Source organism: Drosophila nasuta, chromosome X (assembly GCF_023558535.2).
Source record: "Drosophila nasuta strain 15112-1781.00 chromosome X, ASM2355853v1, whole genome shotgun sequence".
NCBI lineage: Eukaryota > Metazoa > Arthropoda > Insecta > Diptera > Drosophilidae > Drosophila > Drosophila nasuta.
Window position 1 is genome coordinate 4,536,416 of NC_083459.1, and position 20,536 is coordinate 4,556,951.

Below are 20,536 nucleotides of genomic sequence, written 5' to 3' on the forward strand. Positions count from 1 at the left end.
AATTCATTAAAGATTTTGCTACGATCACCAAACCCTTAACACAACAATTAAAAGGTAAAGATTCAGTCAAAATTAGCAAAGAATTCTTATCCGCATTTAAGATTGTAAAAACCTATTATGTTATGATCCATTGTTAGAATATCAGTATTTTTCAAAACCTTTCACTCTTACGACAGACGCAAGTAATGTGGCAATAGGAGCAGTCCTTTCTAAAGGCACACCTGACAATGAAAAACCAGTATCATTTGCTAGTCGCACACTTACACCCACTGAATTAAAGTATTCCACCATCGAAAAAGAAATGTTATCCATTATATGGGCTACTAAATATTTTGGCCCTTATCTATATGGCCAAAAATTTAAAACTAACACCGATCACAAACATTAACATGGCTAATGAATTTTAAAGAACCTAATTTTAAATTGGTTCAGTGGAAACTGCAACTTTTAGAATATGATTATGAAATCTCATATAAAAAAGGTTCTGAAATTGTAGTAGCAGATTCACTTAGTCGCATTTTAGCGAAAATACACACCAAAATTTCTATAAAAAATAACTGTAATGAAAAGACAAACACAATTTTAACCGTAAAAAAGCCACTTAACGAATACAATATGCAGATTACATACGGACTCTCATATAAAAACAACTCTTTTCAAAAATATAGTTCATTTGATAATACAAAAATAACAGAAATATTTAAAACAATATTAAAACCAAAAAAAGTATACGTTATTTTTGCTGCAGATGACATTTTCACTATTATTCAAGAGGTGTTAAAAGAATACTTTTTACAAACAAATCTTCACAAAATTGTAAGAGCTGCTACAATACTGAAAAATGTTAAAAATATTGAAGAATTAATTATAGAAATACAAAATTATCATATGGGCAATTCTCTAGAAAGTGCAACCGGCGCCAAAAAATTCAAACTCTATAAAAGCATGTTTTCTTCACATTTGTTTATAGGGAAAATATTACATTTAACTAATATAAACGATTTTTCCATTTACTCGTAACACATTTTGAAAAATTTCAATACAAAGTCGAAGATGAGCAAAAGTTCTGTTTTGAACATTTCTACTGCAAGTTTTGTTTTGATTCATTTCCTTAAAGGGAGTCAGTATGCATTGATACCCTTAATTTAATATCTTGTTTAATATCCAAGGAATATACAAAATATATAAAAGAAATGATGCAGTAGCTAATAACGGTAAATTTCTTTTCAGCTAATCAGCTTCTATTTTTGTCGCGTGCGACAGTGAAAAACAGCATTTGTTATGAGTGCATCTAAAGTTTTTGTCCATTGAGCATGCAAAACTGTGTCCAAACACATATTTTGCTACCAAATATAATAAAATAAAATTTGGATGAATATAAGCACAACTTCATTTTTAAGAATTTTTGAAAGTTTGTCGCGTGCGACATGGCAAAAAAAAATTTTTTTTTTCGTTAAATTATTTTTTTTTTTAATGTAGATGATGCATACTCTTTTTATGTGCAAAAAACAATATAAATTTCATGTCATAAGCGCCAATTGAGACTTTGTCATTATAAACAATGATAGAATGAATGTGCACATTATACCGGGTATAAACCAAATGAATTTGTTTTGCTGAAATGGCCAACAAACGAAATCTACTAGAACAGCATATTCATAAAAAAAATTTTTTGACATTAATGATGTAATTTAAAATAGTTAATTATGTTTCTTATGTACATGTTATGAATATATTTCGTTTTGTTTACCTTTATTAAAGTTATTTTTTAAAGTATGAAATTTCAGTTGAAAACAAAAATATATATTGAATATATTAAAAAACTATGAAAATGCTTCATATGCTCTTCAAATAAACTTAAAAAGTACAAAAAACAGCATAAAAAGTATGATGGAAAAATGTCGCGTGCGACATGTCGCGTGCGACAGTGATTAAAATTTAATTTAAAAAAGACAACTTAATATTTTTAAGTCAAACCAAATACACTATTTAGATAAATATATGCATAATACATTAAAATTAATTGCATTAAAATCTTTCATCACGTTTCGCTGAAATAAGTGCTTGAACTGGTTTTTGAAAAAGTAACTTCTGTTTTTGTCGCGTGCGAATGCGCAACATTTTTGCAATTTTCTTGAAAACGAACAATTGCCCAAAATCCATCTTAGCACCAATTATAGTGCTAACCGAGAGCTATAAGTTTCAATTTTTACAAAATTAAAATAATGTCTTGGCACATGTTTTTTTTCAGTTTGAATGCGTACAAATGTCGCATTCGACATCAGAGAATTGCCCATATAAACAACAAGATAGAGGTAGCTCATTTGAAGAGGGAAATATATTTTCCACAACTTAAAAATCAAACGTCCCGGTTAAATAACAGTTGTGATATTTGTCAAACCTAAAAATACGATAGACACATACAAAAACTATCTTATCTAGAAACAGAAATCCCCGATTTTCCTATGCAAATATTACACATCGACTTGTACAGCATCAATTGCAAAATCATTTTAACAATTATAGATCAATTTTAAAAATTTGCATCTGGATAAGTACATATATCTGGAATAGTAATTCCAGCAAGGGATAGTCTGAATATAGTTAAAGTCATGAGAAATTTCTTTGTACTGTTCGGTACTCCTAAAAAACTTGCATGCGATCAAGGCGCTGAATTTGCAGGAAAAATATTTAAAGATTTTTGCAAACAATATAATATTCAACTTTATTTCACGTCTTTCCAAAAATCATCTAGAAATTCACCAGTTGAGAGGTTACATTCTTCCTTAACAGAAATATATCGCATTATAATAAATAAAAAAAAGGAAAAAAAACTGGATTGTGATGATAATGATATTCTTACCCGGTATTGCCCATACAAAAGTATTTCTTTAATAACTTCCACAATTTTTATCTGATCGCAATCAAATTTTTAGAAATCATAAATACTATATTTATTATATATTATATACACCAAAACTCGCAGCTCTATCTTTAAAATTTCGCTTGTTATTCGATTTTTTGGTTTGCGAGGGCGGAAGTGGGCGTGGCAAAAATTTGAAACAAACTTGATCTGGTACTTTTTTTGGCATTTTTTTGTTTTTCAATAATTTTATATAGTAAACAAAAAATTAGAGGATAAATGAAAAAGTATCTTGTATGTTAAAACATTAAACTAAAATCCTGCGTTTAAATAAAGTTAATATCTCTTTTAGTTTGGCTAGTACACTGACTCAAAGTTGTCGGTTGGTGGTGGTTGAAATAAGCTGTGAACCACTGTACATACATATATTCTTGATCAGCCGAGACGATTTAGCCATGTCCGTCTGCCCGTATGAACACCTAGATCTCAGAGACTATAAGAGATAGAGCTATAATTTTTTTTCGACAGCATTTGTTATGTTTGCACGCAGATGAAGTTTGTTTCAAATTTTGCCACGCCCATTTCCGCCCTCGCAAATCAATAGCAAGCGTTTTCAAGCTACAGCTGCAAATTTTGGTGTATACAATAATAACTAGTATTTATGATTTCTGAAAATTTGATTGCGATCAGATAAAAATTGTGGAAGTTATTAAAGAAATAATTTTGTATGGGCAAAACCGCCTACTTACTAGGGTCTTAGTTGCTTTGGCCGACAATCTGGTACATTGTGCCGTCTATGGTATATTTTGAATGGTGTGCTGTATCGATATACCAAACATACCATTTGGTATATTTTTAGTATTTTTTTAGTATTTTCGGTATATTTTGAAAATAACACTGCAATATTTTGCCCTTATTAAAAATGGGTAGCCGGTATAGAGGTAGAGCTATAATTTTGGTTCGACAGCTACCCTATGGGTAGCGGGTATTATTATAGAAGTTATTAAGGAAATACTTTTGTATGGGCAAAAACGCCTACTTACTAGGGGTCTTGGTTGCTTTGGCTGACAATCTGGTACATTGTGCTGTATATTTTTAATGTGGTACTATATCGATATACCAAATATTAGTATATTTTCAGTATTCGCGATTTTGGTATATTTTGAAAAAATACCGCAATATTTTGCTTTTATTCAAAATGGATAGCGGGTATCTCACAGTCGAGCACACTCGACTGTAACTTTCTTACTTACTTTATACATGTAAATAACCTAAAAGAAGAGTTATTATATTTAGTCAAATCAGGAACTTTAAGCCACACTTTGGAGTGCTAGCCGGAGAGAAACCTAAATTTGCGAAGTTGAAAGCACGAGGCAGAGATTCCCACCACAGAGGCGTCAATTCGCGCCAATTGCAGCGCGCTATTGCAAAAGATAGCGACTCAAGATGGTAGTCGATCCGTGCTGAGCGGAATCTCAAAGGTACATGCGAGCTCTCTCAAGCTATCATCTGGCTGCACGTTTACTGTGCCGTGCTCGCTTACGCTGACGGTGGATCATATGGTTGTCATCGTGACAGCGGTGTATTAACCAAACCCTAAGGGACGAACTGGATAAACTGTCGCTGCTTCTGAAGACCGCAACAGCCTTTTGCTGCAACGAACATAAGGCGACCCAGGTAACCTCTGAAAAGGAGTCAAGAAATCAACGGACGGCACCCCCAAGCGGCCAAGGGTGAAATTCGCTAAACCGAAGAAGACTCCACCAAAACGCAGCAAGAGCGACTTTTAGAAGCCCACTGAGGGGAGCGTTGTTGCAAGGCGAACTCCGACAATGAAGCCACTGGCGCAGCAACCAAAAACCGGCCCAGACGCTTTAGTTGTAAGCGCTTCGGAACAGCGATGTACTATCCATGGTTACACGACGACAGGACGGAAAACCGAAATAGTGAGCGACCAACATATTTTAATAGAAGAGTTCCAAATTTCCCAACTTTTTTTTTGCTGTGCTAAATATTGACGTACCCTAACGTAGTCATCTCACTATCTGCACTTGCCTCTCACTGTCTTCGCAAAGCTCTTGCAAAAGCTCTGCTTACCATGCGATGCAGTGGAGTACAGTCGAAAGTGAAGCGAGCTTCGAAGTAGAGAAAAGCAATTGGACAAAGCGGACCTATTTATTGTCTCAACAGATCAACCCAAACTAGTGGGAGTATTTGCTAGGAGATACGCATATATATAAATATATATATAAAAAGAGCAGTGATAAATTCTATAACTAATACAGGTATGAAGTGGAAATAATTGGGAGTGAAATTTATAACCATATCTCTCCAATACAGGCGTAGAATCCCCAGAAATTCGGCTCATCGAGCTCGACACTGGCGGATGGTAGCCTCTGTGGGCCACTAGTGGTTCATCTATGACAACTATAGAGCGCTGTGTGACCCTAGTGAACAATTATATGTTGGGTGCACAAAATTTGGTTGGAGGTCAACAAGGTTGGCTGCTCATCGGAGCACCAAAAACTCTGATTCTGACCGCCCACCGCATACACGCAAGACCACGGCCTGGCTTAGTATCGGATATTATGTTCTTGATGACCAGGTCCAACAACAGTACAACAATCCACAATGCAACAACAATTAATTCTTTTTATATAGTATCAATCATTCCATAATTGTATGCTATGATTTGCTGAGAAGCGACACGAATTTCATCGTCTGTATCTTCTTGTTATTTTGTACTAAATTAGTAAACATAAAAGCAATAATTGTAACGACAAACATAATATCTAGATTCCTCTACTAGGTAATTTCTTGGAACGAAACTCCACTGAAGCGTGTGTCGGCGCGGAATCGCTTTTATATTATTTTCTATAAAGCTTTTTGTGTATATTATTGTACATTCCGTTAGCGTATTCATAATTTACATGTGTTAGCGTAGCCGCAAGTGATCAAGTGAGGAAGGTCCCCGACCAATCCGACGAGCTAGAACCGAGCATAGCAAGAATACGCAACCTACCATGCTCGATCACGGACAATCAGTGCCTTTTAAAGCCTGATAAGGTTTTGTTACACTACAGATACGAGGCATTGCGCTTGCTTGTCTCTAAAAGGATCGACCATTCTGTTGCACTTTGGTAGTGTTAATAAATCCAAAGAATACCCTTAGTTTATATTTTATTATATTTTGCTGGGCATCACTTTCATTTTCATCGATATTTTGCAAAACAACTGCTTCACTGCAGCTTGTTGGCGGTTGATGATGCTCCACAAATCAAGCAACGTTGAATGCTTTCCTCTTTCTTTTTTGTTTAAAATTTTTTCCACGCCCACTTCCGAATTTTGGTACATACAATAATAACTATAAAATTTATGATCCCCGATTTGCGATCGTATAAAAAATGTAGAAGTTATTTAAGAAATTATTTTGTATGGGGGGAAAACGGCTATATACTACGGCTGTTGACGCTGATCAAGAATATATATACTTTATAGGGTCGGAGATGCCTCCTTCTACCTGTTACATACATTTCCTGCCGGCACAAAGTTATAATACCCTTCTACCCTATGGGTAGCGGGTATAAAAATCGAATAACAAGCGTAATTTTAAAGCTAGAATTTTGGTATATACAATAATAACTATAGTATTTATGATTGCTGAAAATTTGGTTGCGATCAGATAAAAATTGTAGAAGTTATTAAAGAAATAGTTTTGTATGGGCAAAAACGCCTTCTATGTATGTGTTGTATGTATGCGTATACGTGTATACATGCTCGCCTCTATATTTGTATCTGTATGCAAGAGGCACTGCGATAGCTCTATTGGTAGAGTGCAAGCATATTACTGTTGTGGTAGTCGGGGTACTCGGGTTCGAGCACGCTCGGGCACTGTGGTTCGGCTTGTATGGAGCCGCAGCCATAAATACTTCTAGTTGTTGTATTGTTACAAAATTTTCCCCAAAATTAAAAAAAAATTTTACAAATATATTTTATAAAAATTGGATATATCGTGCGTCTATATGATATAGCTGCTATAGGAATGATCGGTTAAAAATATAAATTTAGTATGAAAAATTTTTTATTTATAAAGATATGTTTTCTAAACTCCCAGACTATAAGTTTGGTGTAGTTTTACAAATGATTAGCAAATTTTATTTAAATCGGATAAATAAATCATACGGCTGTCATAGGAAAGATTAACTATTTTGTGTTTTATCATACTTCAGTTAAATCTTATCCAATTCCCAAGCTATTCACCTACTAAAATATTATCATATCAAAAAATCCTAAATTAAACCATCCTAAACCAATTTATTAAATTGATATTTACTCAGCCATCAACGAATCAATATAATTATAACATAAATAAATACTTCTAGTTATACCTTTACAAAAAGCGTTGCATACTTTTACATCTTTACTACTGACTAGTAAACTAAGCTCAACAATTATCCTTTTATTATAAAAATAAAAAATTCTGTAGGCTTGAGTTGATGTATTTTTTTCCTAAAGTATTTTTTCTCTTGGATTGACAGTTGAGTTGTCTCTTTTTTGAACTGAAAACAAAACTGGCTTGCAGTAACGTGTTGATAAAAAAAATAAGAAGTCGTGTAACAATATTAACGATTACAAATACATACATCCGCAACTTTCCGCACCTAACTTTAATGATTTTAAAATCTTAAAACTAACACAAAGATAAAAAATAATAATTCTAATGTGGAATCGTGTTGTTCCCACAACTAAAACTTTAGGTAAACACATTTAAGACACACAAAAAGGTACAAAAAAAAGGGTTTCACATATCAAGTTAGTTTTTATTAATTTCATATTAAGTTAGTATAAATTAATTTCATAAATTAAAATAAATCCCTTGGGCTTCAAAATCCATTTTAAATAATATAAATTTATAAACTTGAATAGTTACCAGCCCGAATTAAAGTGCGCTTTTGCTCCGAAATAATTCACCAGAGCTGCGATACGCTGTTGAAATGAACACGTGCTTATACTTTTGATTCTATTTTTAGAAAGTACCGCTAGGCCTTCAGCGAAAACTGGTTTACAAATGGGAAATTTTGACATTTTAGAGACAAACTGTGTAAATTGAGTTTAAATATTTTCTGATCGATTTTTTTATTTTTGGCCTCTGGCGGAACCACTGTGCCGTGTGATCATACGCTGGTAACCGTAGCACTCACGCCGCGCGCCTCGTTTCTTTTCCGTTATCATTCGCGTTAGGTACCGCATTCTCCCGTTAGCTGTAGTAGTGTGACTACAATTACCTCAGACGGCGCGAGAATAGTGTGTGTAGTGTTTTTTTTTTTTTATTCGGAGGAACTAGATCTAATAATAAATATAATGAATATAACATAACATTAGGCACTAGAATATAGAAAAAAAGGGATAGAAAGAAAACTGTCAAGGAAAATCTAGTGGTACTGCCGTGAGGTATTGCTTCACGAGACCTTGACGGGAGCTCACTCCCCTCCGTTACGCCTGTGTGTACGTTCCCTCTCCAGAGTTCGCAGTGCGGTGGTCACTTTTTCTGCATAGCTGCATACCGCTGACCAGTATTCCTCCTTCTCCAGCATACGGTTCACAATAGAGTCCGTCGTGACTCTGCATCTTATCGCGTCTTCGAGCTCTCGTCTCTCACTAGCAAAGCGCCGACAACACACTAGGATGTGTTCCGCTGTTTCTTCTACTTCGGGGTAGCAATATAGGCACATCGGGTCGCTGTCGTGTCCAAATCTATATAGGTAGCTGCGGAAGCAGCCATGCCCGCTCAGGATCTGCGTCAGATGATAGTTGACGAATCCGAAACTTCTGCTGACCCAGTTGGCTATGTTTGGGATCAGAGCATGGCACCAGCGGCCCTTACTAGATGTGTCCCACTTATCTTGCCATTTCCTTAGGCACTCTGTCTTAAAGTTGGTCGACACGTAGTGAACGTCTTCCATCTGGTTAGCCCTCTTGTGCTTGTAGCTGTGAGTCCTCTCTATCGCCAGAGTATCCAACGGCATCATGCCAGCTATCACTAAAGCGGCGTCATCCAATATGGTCCTGAAGCCACTGCAGACTCGCAACGCGAAGAGTCGGTAGGTCGACTGCATCTTTCGCCTGTAAGCCTTCACCTCCATTGCTTGCACCCATACTGGAGCGCCATAGAGCATTGTTGCTCTAACCACATTTTGTAGTAGTAGCCTCCGACCTTGCTTAGGGCCGCGCGTATTTAGCATTATTCGACTCAATGCCTGCCCTACGACAGCGGCTCTCTTTCCAGCATACTCCAGGTGTTCGCGGAAGCTTAGCCTCGTGTCGATTAGGACACCTAGGTACTTAATGGCTCGGCTCGACACTATGGAGGTTCGACCAAGGTTTATGTGAGCCACTTCGACGATTTTACGACTGCTTATAAGGACCGCTTCGGTTTTGTGGTCAGCTAATTGCAGCCCCACTGTCGCAAGCCAGTCCTTGACAGTGGCTACTGCTGCGCTACAAAGAAGCTCAGCGTCGCCCAAGTGTTTAGCTGTCACCACTAAGGCCACATCGTCTGCAAAGCCTACAATTGTTACTCTCTCTGGAACTTCAAGGCGCAGTATGCCGTCGTACATGATGCTCCATAGCAGCGGGCCCAACACGGATCCTTGCGGAACTCCTCCAGTGATATTAAACGATTTTGTTCCGTTCTCCGTTCTATACATGAGGATGCGCTTCCTAAAATAGTCTTCTAAAATTCCCATTAATTAGCTCGGAGTGTTGAACCGCCTTAAGGCCTCAATAATGCAGCTCCATTTTGCGGAATTAAAGGCGTTCTTAACGTCAAGAGTCACTACAATACAATACTCCTTAGCGCCACCATGCCATCTGCTGCCTGCGATGGCTCTTCTTGCAATGTCTGCTACGTGTGAGATAGCGTCTACTGTTGAGTGCTCCTTTCTGAATCCGCATTGCATAGGTGACAGATCTCTTGCTTGACGGATAGACTCCTCTAGTCTATGGCTCACCAGCCTCTCCAATATTTTGCCTGCTGTATCGAGCAGACAAATCGGTCGGTAGGACGACGGCGAATCAAGTGGCTTGTTCGGCTTTGGGATCAGCACCAGGTTCTGCAATTTCCATGGGCGGGGGAAGACTCCTTATCTCAGACACTTCCCAAACACTTCTACAAAGCAATCCGGGTTGAGCCTGATAGCCATCTTCAGCACCCGATTTGGAATCGCGTCCGGTCCAGGAGACTTGGAGTCCTTGATTTTTGCCGCTGCCCGCAGCACTTCGTCTACTGTCACATCCGGTACCTCCGTGTAGAGCCGGGGCTTTACGTGATCTTCGACTGAGGGGACAGTGAAGGAGCCCGTGAGCAGCGCATCCACTATGCTATCGAGGACGACCTCTTCTCTGGGCACTGATGAGACGTTTGGCTTAAGTCTTTTCAGAACCAGTTTGTAGGCCCTTCCCCAGATATCTGTCTCGGTTTCGACGCATAGTTCTAAGAATTTGTCCCTCTTGCTGCTCAGAATGGACGTCTTCAGCAGCTTACGATTAGCCGCATACTCCAGTCTTCTTACTTCGAAGTCAGCTCTGCCTCTTGATCTTTGCAAGATCCTTCGTGATCTTATGCATTGCCTTCTAATGTTTGCTATCTCCTCGTTCCACCAGTATACTGGTACGTGGTACCCTTTGCACGGTCTACGCACCGCCATACTATCCTCGCAGGCATTCTTGATTGAACACATGAGCAGCTCGGCGCTTGCCTCTGCGTTGTCGCCCAATTCTGGAACTACGAAGGATCCAGCGAAGGCTTCCGGGTCCAGAGTATCTACTTTGTAAGCACTTCCGACGTGTGGCCAGTTTCCACGCGGTGGCTCAGAGTGGTTCAGGTCAATGGTGATCGCCTTGTGGTCACTAGCAGTATAGGCATCGCTAATGGCCCATTTCGCTGATCTCGCAATTGGGCCGCTAGCGAATGCTAGATCTATAACCGATCCAGTGCCTGCTCTGGTGAAGATGTTCTGGTTTCCATAGTTCAAGAGAGCTAGGTCTGATGAGGCAAGGGCTTCCAGCACCGCTTGTCCTCGGGAGTTTGTCCGGGTGCTACCCCATTCTTCTGCCCAGGCGTTGAAATCGCCAGCGATGATCACCTGTGACTTCCCCCTTATGTCGTGTGCTATATCCTCCATGATGGCCACGAAGCGTGAGAAGGTGAGGCTGGGAGCCAGATAGCAGCTGTATAGCCACTGGTTTCCCCATCTAGTCCGCACGAAACCACTCGACGCGCGTACATCCGTCAGCTGGGGCGGTTCCAGTCCACATATCCAAATTGACGCCTTTCCATCCGCGTCCTCGACGTAGCTTGGGCTCTGTATTCTTCTGTATGGCTCGCTCAACAAGGCCGCGTCCACCTTTAACTCCCGAGCTCTTGGGCCGCCAAGCAGTGGTATAGGTTCAGCTGCAGGAGCCTTTGAGTCATTTTGGCCCCCGCGTGACCCCGCTAATACCTTTGAGAGGGCAGTGACTACTTCCTGCGTAGTGCCCGGTATCATCTTTACCAGCGTCTGCACATATGAAGCATCTAGCAGCATTTTTGCAAAGCACCGCTTTGTGGCCCGCTGCTCCGCATTTTAGGCAGCACCCAGAGCGGTCGGTCATGCTCTTACAGAACTTGGCAATATGTCCAAACTCCAAGCATTTATAGCACCTCTTTTTTTTCTGGTCTCTCAGACCTCTCTCTGACTCTACAGCTTGTCCAGCCTATCCGAATTTTACCATTCTGCAGTATAGTTGCTGCAGCCTCCTTCGGCAGGCTAACAATTTTTAGCTGCATACCGTCAAAACCAGTCCTTAGTGCTTTGATGGCACTTAGTTCCAGGTTAGCTTGGCTAAGTTTTTGCAGACTGCCACCACGTCTTCTTTAGAGACCAGACAGTCTATATCCCTAATCTCTAGGATGGTTTCCTGAGATAGTGCTCTTACTCTGGCTTTCAGGCCAAGCGCTTCGCTTAGTTCATCTCTTATTCTCAGCATAGAAGGATTGGAGTTCTTGCCAAGTTCAAGTATCAGCCCGTCGCCGGCAGTTTTCCTCACCCGCCTTACTTGCTCACCGACGCTCTGCAGCTTGCTGTCGTCGCTACGCGTCACCAGTTTGAGCACTTCACTATATGAAATCCCGTCCGTGGGCTGTATAATGATGGCGTCCGGCCTTCTGCGTCTTCTTGGTGGCTTTTTTGAGGTGGTGCCACCTTCTGTGTCCACTTTGAGCAGAGCTTCCTCATATCCGCTGCCTTCTGATATCTTTGAGGCATCAGCTAACTCCTTTATTTCAATTTGCGGTCTGCCAATACCATTTATCGGATTTTTGCGATAATTTCTGGCGTAACTGCTGTTTTTGGACGACCGCTACGCTCAGCGTCTTCGGTGTCGACACGACCACGTTTAAATTCATTGTACCAATCCTTCATGGTTGATTTTCCCGATTTTCCAATCAAAAAACAGTGTCTAATGAGGACATGAAATTCCTTTTTTTTCCATATTGTAGAAAAACTCAAAGGTATTTCACCTTAAAATTTATAACTTAAAAGCACGTGGTCGCAGAGTTGTAAAATTTTTACACAGAGCTTATGATAATCGACACTATCGATAAAAATATCGATGTTTGCCCGGCCCCCTATGTCGGGTCGTGAACTAATTAAGTGGTGTAAATATCCAGTTTTCAAAAACATTTATAAAACATAGTATGTTTTGACGTTTACATCTATTTTTTGTTAGTCTTAAATCACGTTAATATATTAGTAAGCGCATTGTACATAAAAGCATTCAGAATGTCTGAGGTATTTTTACATGTTTTTTTTTTTGTGTTATATATATATATGTATACATTTTTTTGTAAGTAATATAATTTATTTTTATTTCAGAAAAAAATTAAATTTCCAATTCATGACACTCATCTGAATAAAATTTATGGAAATTTGCGGAATGCTTGTATTTTAGCTGTTTTGGCACCACTCTGCTTTTATGCCATGTACAATTTGCCCCATATGAATAAATATAAGAGTTTTTATTCTAATTATGATCCAATGGATTCCTTTGATCGCATGCAGACTGGAGGTTACCTGTCTTCGTGCCCAAAAGAAAAAGATGACAAAAAAAAATAAAATACAAGATATATATATATAAAATACACGAAAAATGTAAGGTTGCGTAAATGTCAGTTCCAGTAGGTGAAAGAAAATCCAAATAAATGAAGAATTATTGCCCAAAATAATAACGTTATATTATAACGATAATAATATAATGACTGGTTCAATAAATCTGCAATTACGCGAAAAGACGCTCTCTGCGATGAAATCGCTAATGTTTGTATTGTGTTACGGACTGTTTGTCCTCCCTGGGGCCGCGCCGACTGGCTCATCGGTACTCATGTGGAATTCCATCCCTAGTCCGCACAATCGGTACCAAAACAGCTGCTTAAAGACGGAAGAAACGCATCACCAACAAAACAAACAGCTGCCGCGCAATTGAAAATTTCGCTAAACAAAAGGAAATACAAAAAAACAAACTATTGGCTATATAAAGAAAAACTACAATAAATATGTACTTTCACTGATCCATTTTGTATTCGAATAGGGCCCAATTGGACCCCGGAGTACCCACCCTGCCTAAGATGGCCACATCAGCGCCATCTCCCTTGCGTTGACCACCACATCAGTGGCTGCTCCTCATCCGGGGTAGCGCTGTGGAATTCCCCTCCCCACCATGCTGAGATGACTCACACAACCATGTTCAAGGTAATTACAATTATATCATCCATAAATTTCCTTAGTTACTAACATTTAATTAATTTTTTTTTTATTTCCAGATATTTGAATTTTATTACGACTACACGGAACAGGATTTGAAGCAAAAGCAAACAACAATGCAAAAAAAGTACCAAATAACGAAGTAGGAACGGAGCGAAACAACAACGGTCACAACGGCGTAAAGGACAACTTTTATAATTCGCGCATTCGGAAGATTGGCATATATATGTCGGAAGACCGGTAATTTCATCCATTGTCACTTAAGTTTTATAATCGATGCGGCAGCACAGCGAGTTCCGCTCACACTCGTTACCGAAACTAGACTAAATCTACTCTCATCGATCATTATGCTCAATCCTGCTCTCTCAGCATTCTCTCTCTCAAGTTGAGCCTCTATCGTCATCTCTTTCTCTCTCATGAATTCTGTACTTCCCCGAATTTACAACTTCGCAACAATTCTGTGCTTCCCTGAATTTATTGTTTCCCGACATATATTTATTTATAATTTTATATACGCACGTTAGTTTGCATTTGCATACCTTTACTTACATCGCTTAATCATCTACCTTGACCTGCCTAAGAGCTCTTGGGATTGGTTAAGGGCGATATGGGTGAGGTGATGTAGAAAATATGTGCATATATATCTCAATTAGTAAACATAAATGTATCAATCCTGCCGCAAGTAGTTTTTAAAGCATATTTGTATTAAATGAATGTGTTTTGTCGTCCCTACTCTGTAATTTTTACAAGGAAATAAATTTTAATTTATTTTAATTTAATTTGTATTATGAACTTTAATTTACTTTACTTTGCAATTTATAATGTCCTTTATTTTGTTTTTTATTTCTTTTTTTTTATATCTTCTAACAATTTGTGATCGACGACAACTCGAGCTCGATCGAGCAATCGTTACCACCGGTAATGCGGGTATTGGGGCGTGTCGCACTGGAGATCAGAACGAGCACGGGCCTGGCACTGACTCACCAGTTGAATTTCTGCTCCTCGCTCAGCGTTGGCGGTGTCGTCTGACGCTCGCTGTCCCACGCCGTTGGTGTTGCACCGGCTCGTTAAAGCGCTGTGTGTCTCTTGCGGTGACGGTTGTCCGCACCTGTCCAGCGGTGATGCTCTGGTTGTTGCTGTCGTTGCAGTGGTTGTAGCTGTTATTGCCTTCTTCGCGCACACACTCGCAGCAACACATATGCACACAATTTTTCGTACAGATACCAATTTTCCGAACTCTTTTTTTTTCTCGGTGGACCGTCTCCAACCTCGATCAAGAATCAACTCTCTAGACTCAGCAAAATCCACATGCTAACCTCTCGTGAAAAAAGTTGACGTTCTTTTTTCATCTCCTATTTAACAGGAGGAGCATTTTAAAACTCCCTCCATTTCTTATCTCCGATATATCGCCTCGCGATATATCGATAACCCCCCAACTGCTGGCACAAACGATACCTAAAAACGTAACAATACCAGACTTCTTGTCCTGGTGTCAGGAGAAGTTGGCGTGCACACTGATCATAGCGCTGACGACTGCGTTCGTAGGCCTTGTAGAGATGCTCTTTCACTTCGGATGATGGCCAGTTTATCCCGGGCTTCTATGTCGGTGATAGTATGATCCGACAGCGATCTCAGTTTCCTGGCCAACTTGTATTGGTGTCCGTTTAAATACATGTGTTGGCCGAACACAGCGAAAAACGGCGTCACTCCAGTAGCGCTATGGACGGCGTTGCATATCGCTACTTCGATTTCCGGTAGGTAGGCATCCCATTCCCGGTGGTCGTTTTCCAAATACGCTCTTATGCCAGATATTACAGTTCGGTTTACGCGTTCAGCGGCATTGCTTTGAGGCGAATACACCGGCGTGCGCATATGGGTGATTCCAAAGGCTTTGACCATCGTCTCAAACGATTTGGAAATAAATTGCCGTCCGTTGTCGGAGTGTATCACCTCCGGTGCTCCGAATTTAAAGAATACTTCGTGTACTAGGAAGTCCACGACATCCGTGGCCGAAGCGTCTCTCATCGCCTTCAAGAAGGTAAACCTGGAAAAATGATCCACGACTATAAAGATCCAAGCGTGCCCACGTTTGGATCGTGGATATTTCCCCAAAAAGTCTATATACAACTTCTGGAATGGGGGATCGGTGAGCATTTCCTTTCCAATGCCGGCCTGCGTTGAGTAATTCAGAGTTTTCGTCTCCTTGTAGCACATACTCGTACAAAGTCTTGTACTTGTACCGCCATGCCAGGCCAGTAAAAATGCCTCCTCAGTGCATGTAGTGTTTTCGCCACCCCGCCGTGAGCTGATGTCTCGTCCGAGTGCGTTTTTTGGATCAATCCCGCAGTTAGTGAATCGGGTATCCACAACTTCCAGCTCGCCTGGGTCGTCCTACCGTCAACCGACTCCTCTGTTACTCTCTTAAACAGCAGCAGTTCAGAGTGGCAACTTTTACATCTGGCAACCGATATTGTTGCCTGGTGACCTCGTTGACCAGCTGTTTATAGTCGGTTGACTCGAACTCCGTCGTCTCCATCCCAAGAAGATCCTTCGGCATCACACTCAACTCCTCTACGCTTCTCGACAATGTATCCGCAACATTCTCAGTTCCCTTTCTAAACTGCATTGTGAAGGGAAAAGCCTGGAGTTCCAGTGCCCACCTGGCCAATCTCCCTGTCAAGTCTTTGAGACTCATGAGCCATTGGAGGCTTGCGTGGTCGGTGATCACTATGAAAGGCATCATTTCAACATACGGCCTAAATCGATGAATGGCTAACTTCCCGGCCAAGCACTCTTTTTTCGGTGACGGTATAATTGATTTGGTGCCGGTTGAGTTTGGCCGAAAAGAACGCGATCGGCCTCTCCTGCTGTTCATCATCCAGTTGGAACAAAACAGCTCCGACTCCGAAGTTCGATGCGTCACACTGAATGTAGAAGGGCTTTTTTAAAATCGGCATGCACCAAAACGGGTACCGTGGTAAGTGCCTTCTTCAATTTCTCCACAGCGTCCACGGCTTCCTCACTCAGCTGAAACTTCCCACTCCTTTTCTTTAGAGCATTTGTCAGTGGTACCGAGATCTCTGCGAAGTTCTTAATGAATCTCCGATACCAACCAGCCGTACCCAAGAAGCTACGCAGTTCCTTGACCGTTCTTGGAGCAGGGATGTTATTGATGGCCTCCACTCTGCTCGGGTCCATCCTTAAAGTGCCTCCACCTATGATGAAACCTAAATAGTTGTGGTTCCTAAAGGAGAATTTGGATTTGGCCATGCCAATGGTGAGGTTCGCCTTCGTTAAACATTCCGCCACTAACTTTAAATATTTCAGGTGCGTGTCGAAATCTGCCGAGATGATTAGCAAATCGTTCAAGTACACGAATACGTTGGACCTCAGAGACGTCGGGATTACTTTGTCCATGAGTTGGCAAAGTTGCTGTGCTGCATTGCATAACCCGATGTGGCCATGTGGCATGTGACGAAATTGGTACAGCGGTCGTCCCGGAACTGTGAAAGCTGTATAGGCTCTACTGCTTTCCTCCAGCTCGATTTGCCAGAAGGCAATCTTCAAATCAACACTTGAGATAAAGTGCGTCTCGTCGATCCGCGAGAGAATACCTTCGATGCATGGAAGGGGGTACGCATCTTTCACCGTTACGCTATTCAGCTTCCGAGCATCTAAGCAAAATCGATTTTTGCCGGGCTTCATGACGACCGTCGTCCTATTGCTCCATGGACTGTTGCTCTCTTCAATGATGCCCAACTGAAGCATGTAAGGTAGTTGTCTAATGACAATTAGAGTTGCAAAAACAAAAAAACAAAACATCTGATTGTCACAAAATCAAAACATCAGCTGATGCACCAAAGCCTTAATTAAGTTGGCAACTCTACTTAGCATAGCTCAACTGTTGAGTCTATCGAACGGGGAGAATTGCATTGATCCACACAGAGATGCTTTGAGCACTCACTAAGGGCAGCCATTTTCACTTTTGCAACTTTTTCACTAAGAACATACGTATTACATCAGACAAAAAATTTGCAAAGAAAAAATTGCAAAAATAAAGATAAAATAGTACTGTAACCAAGAAAGGAATACCAACACCTTTGGGCATCCAACCTGGAGTGGCCGTCTCTATTAGAGAAATTGGAATTGCTAAATTTTCCCTTTGCCACTGATTGCTAAGTTGTGTCAATCTGTATAGACCTTGCGGTAAAAATGTTATTTTATGCAGCTTATTGGCCATACCGCTGGCAATTGCACCCGCTAGACCCTCTATAGAGTGGAATAGGTGTGGCACATTGCGGTCCTCGCCAGCTAGAGCGAGAATAAGGCAGTAATCCCGGCAGCGAATCTTCGCTGCAGATTATCCAAACGGTATTCGATAGCGGCTCGGCAAAGGCGATAATAGAGACGTTCTAAGGAGCGTAGATCCTCCGGAGAGAGATCTACGGCTCCACCAAAACACGCCAGTACCATTTGCAGTGGATTGTTTTCGTTTATAAATTGCACTAAGAGTGACAACATGGTTTGAAAAATTGAAAAATTAAATTGAATCTGTAATTAGTACTTGTCAAATCAACTAACTCATTTTTTCGACCTTTATACAGCCAACATGGGGTACATAGGGATTCGATAGCCTGATAATCATAACGCTTTATCATCTTTAACAGCTATCATCAACAATCATATATGCTACGACGGATTCATCGGTTATCAGGCCTGCTAACATCGAAAGTACGTAAGTACGGCATAGCCGTGTCTGTATTCATAGTTGATTGGGGTTGTGATTGTGAGGCTCTCAATTCCGTGTGTTCCGTGTTGGAACACATGGTTGTCATGAAGACAACCGTTTTAAACAAAACAAATTAACGTAACGTTGAAGAATGAAGAAAATACTGTATAACATGGAGAAGAAAACAATGATGTGTTAAACTTTTACTTTTAATTGGGCACTGGATATGCGAACGTTAAGGTTGATGCGAAATGAGTACTGTCCCTCTCCCCAAGTATTACACTCTGTCTACACTTTAATTTATGATGACTTACTACCCAGTCGAAGCCAAAGACCCACCCCAGCCCTGAACTGAGCCGGCAAGTTACCTAGACAGAGTAGGCTTAGACGAGTAGAACCTCGTGGTATTCGTCACAAGCATCTTGTCAAATTCCTTCCACACGATCTCCTGTTTTGCTGGGGATAGAGGGAAATGTCGGTCCTTCACGGGTTCGGTTCCTTCAACTAGCTGTATCCGATGCTGCAACATGTGAGTCTTGCCCAATCCATGAATTTTAAATTGAAGAAATTCGCTTTTCACGGCTTCCAACTGACTCCTCTGTATTTCATCCAGGTCCCACATCTCCGGATCAGACTCGACAACATCCTCGCCTCGGTAATAATCCACTTCAACAGTGGCTACTTCCGACACATCTCGGGGTGACTCTTGGTGGCCCAATTCTCCAAACAAATTCGGAGCGATGTTGAACGCTCTCCATAAATCGATGCCCAAATAGATCTCCTGTTTCAAATCGGGGCACATGAAGAAAGCTATTTGCTCCGACTTATCGCCGTATGGCACTGGCAGATTGACTCGTCCTAGGATCGGTCGGCTGGCTCCTGCAGCAGTGGTGACCATGGACGCGTACGGCTTAACATTCCAGTTCATCTTACTGACCAGCTCTCGGCATCCTCGCCCCAGCAGACTAACGGATGCCCCGGAGTCCAAAGGCCTTTTAAAGCTTGTCCACCGATGACTACGTCTATAAAGACTCGGGGATCTTTGTTTTCCACGCTCCGAACTGCTTCCACGACTTGCCTCCTCGTTAACCTTCGCCGACGAAAACGAGCGCGTGTCTTTATGACGCGTTTCGTGGCCAGTGGCATTCCTTCACACTGCCGCTCACCAAAAATTCTATTTCGTGCCGACATGTATGCCCGAACACGTTCTTCATACGGTAAGCCTGTTAGTGTACTTCCTCTCACTAATGTGTTCGTTCCTTCTTCATCCACGATGTTTCTCCTTAACCTAGTTGTAATACTACTAAACTTATGTTCTCCATTCGCATTCTTATCCTTTACTTGCTCCTGTTGGCACGCCACTCCGGCTTCTGGTCGGGTCTCGCCTCCGAACGCGTTTGCCCCGGCTTCATCGCGTTCGCCCAGGTGTTTCACGGACAATTTACGCATTGCAGGCTAAAGGTGTCCGGTTTGCCACACCTAACGCAAAAGATGCTCCTCGTCCCGGACATACAGTCCCGGAAACCGTGACCAGGTTGCCTGCAATTCCAGCAGATCCGCTTACTCGTCTCGAGGGCCCTCGCTGCTACATCCTCCACTTCCTTGGATGGACTCTCGTCTCGCTGAGGTGGGACTTCAACCTCATAAACTGCCGGTTTGACTCCATGCGGATACCGGGTTTGTTGGCCCTGCGATGAGCGTCCTCGTCGACTCATGTATCGCTCCACTTCGATACATTCTTGTCGCAACTCGTCCACCGTAAGTATATCCATAGCATATACATATCTTGCCAAGCCTTCCTTTAACCCGCGCTTTATTATTTTCACCAGTTCACGGTCTCGGAGAGGCTTCTGGACACCAGAAGCTAGCCGCCATGTGCATTGGTACTGTCTCTGCAAGAACTCGATGCGGAAAACAAAATCCTCCACAGCGTGAGTGGAATCGGCCCCATCGAATCGCAAGTTCCACCGTTCCAGCTTCAGATAAGTTCGATCCCTCGACGACTTAGATTCCATGCCTAATTCGGTCCTTCCGTCTCCAGCATCTTTACGCATGTTGCCGTGGGGATTCCGCCAGTTCCTAGCGTGCGGATCGTACACCTCTTCAGGGCTCGTTGTATAGTCTGGACGCGGCAACGGTCCTCAT

The 20,536-nt window shown here is 41.3% G+C and overlaps 1 protein-coding gene across 1 annotated transcript; it reads left to right on the forward strand.

Annotated features, from left to right (window-relative positions):
- The first annotated feature begins 12,587 nt into the window (after nt 1–12,587).
- LOC132796657 (uncharacterized) lies at nt 12,588–13,111 on the forward strand. Its single transcript, XM_060807903.1, has 2 exons — nt 12,588–12,693; nt 12,778–13,111. Exons 1-2 carry the CDS (start codon nt 12,685–12,687, stop codon nt 13,015–13,017), a joined length of 249 nt encoding a protein of 82 aa, XP_060663886.1. The 5' UTR covers nt 12,588–12,684; the 3' UTR covers nt 13,018–13,111.
- The last annotated feature ends 7,425 nt before the right edge of the window (nt 13,112–20,536 follow it).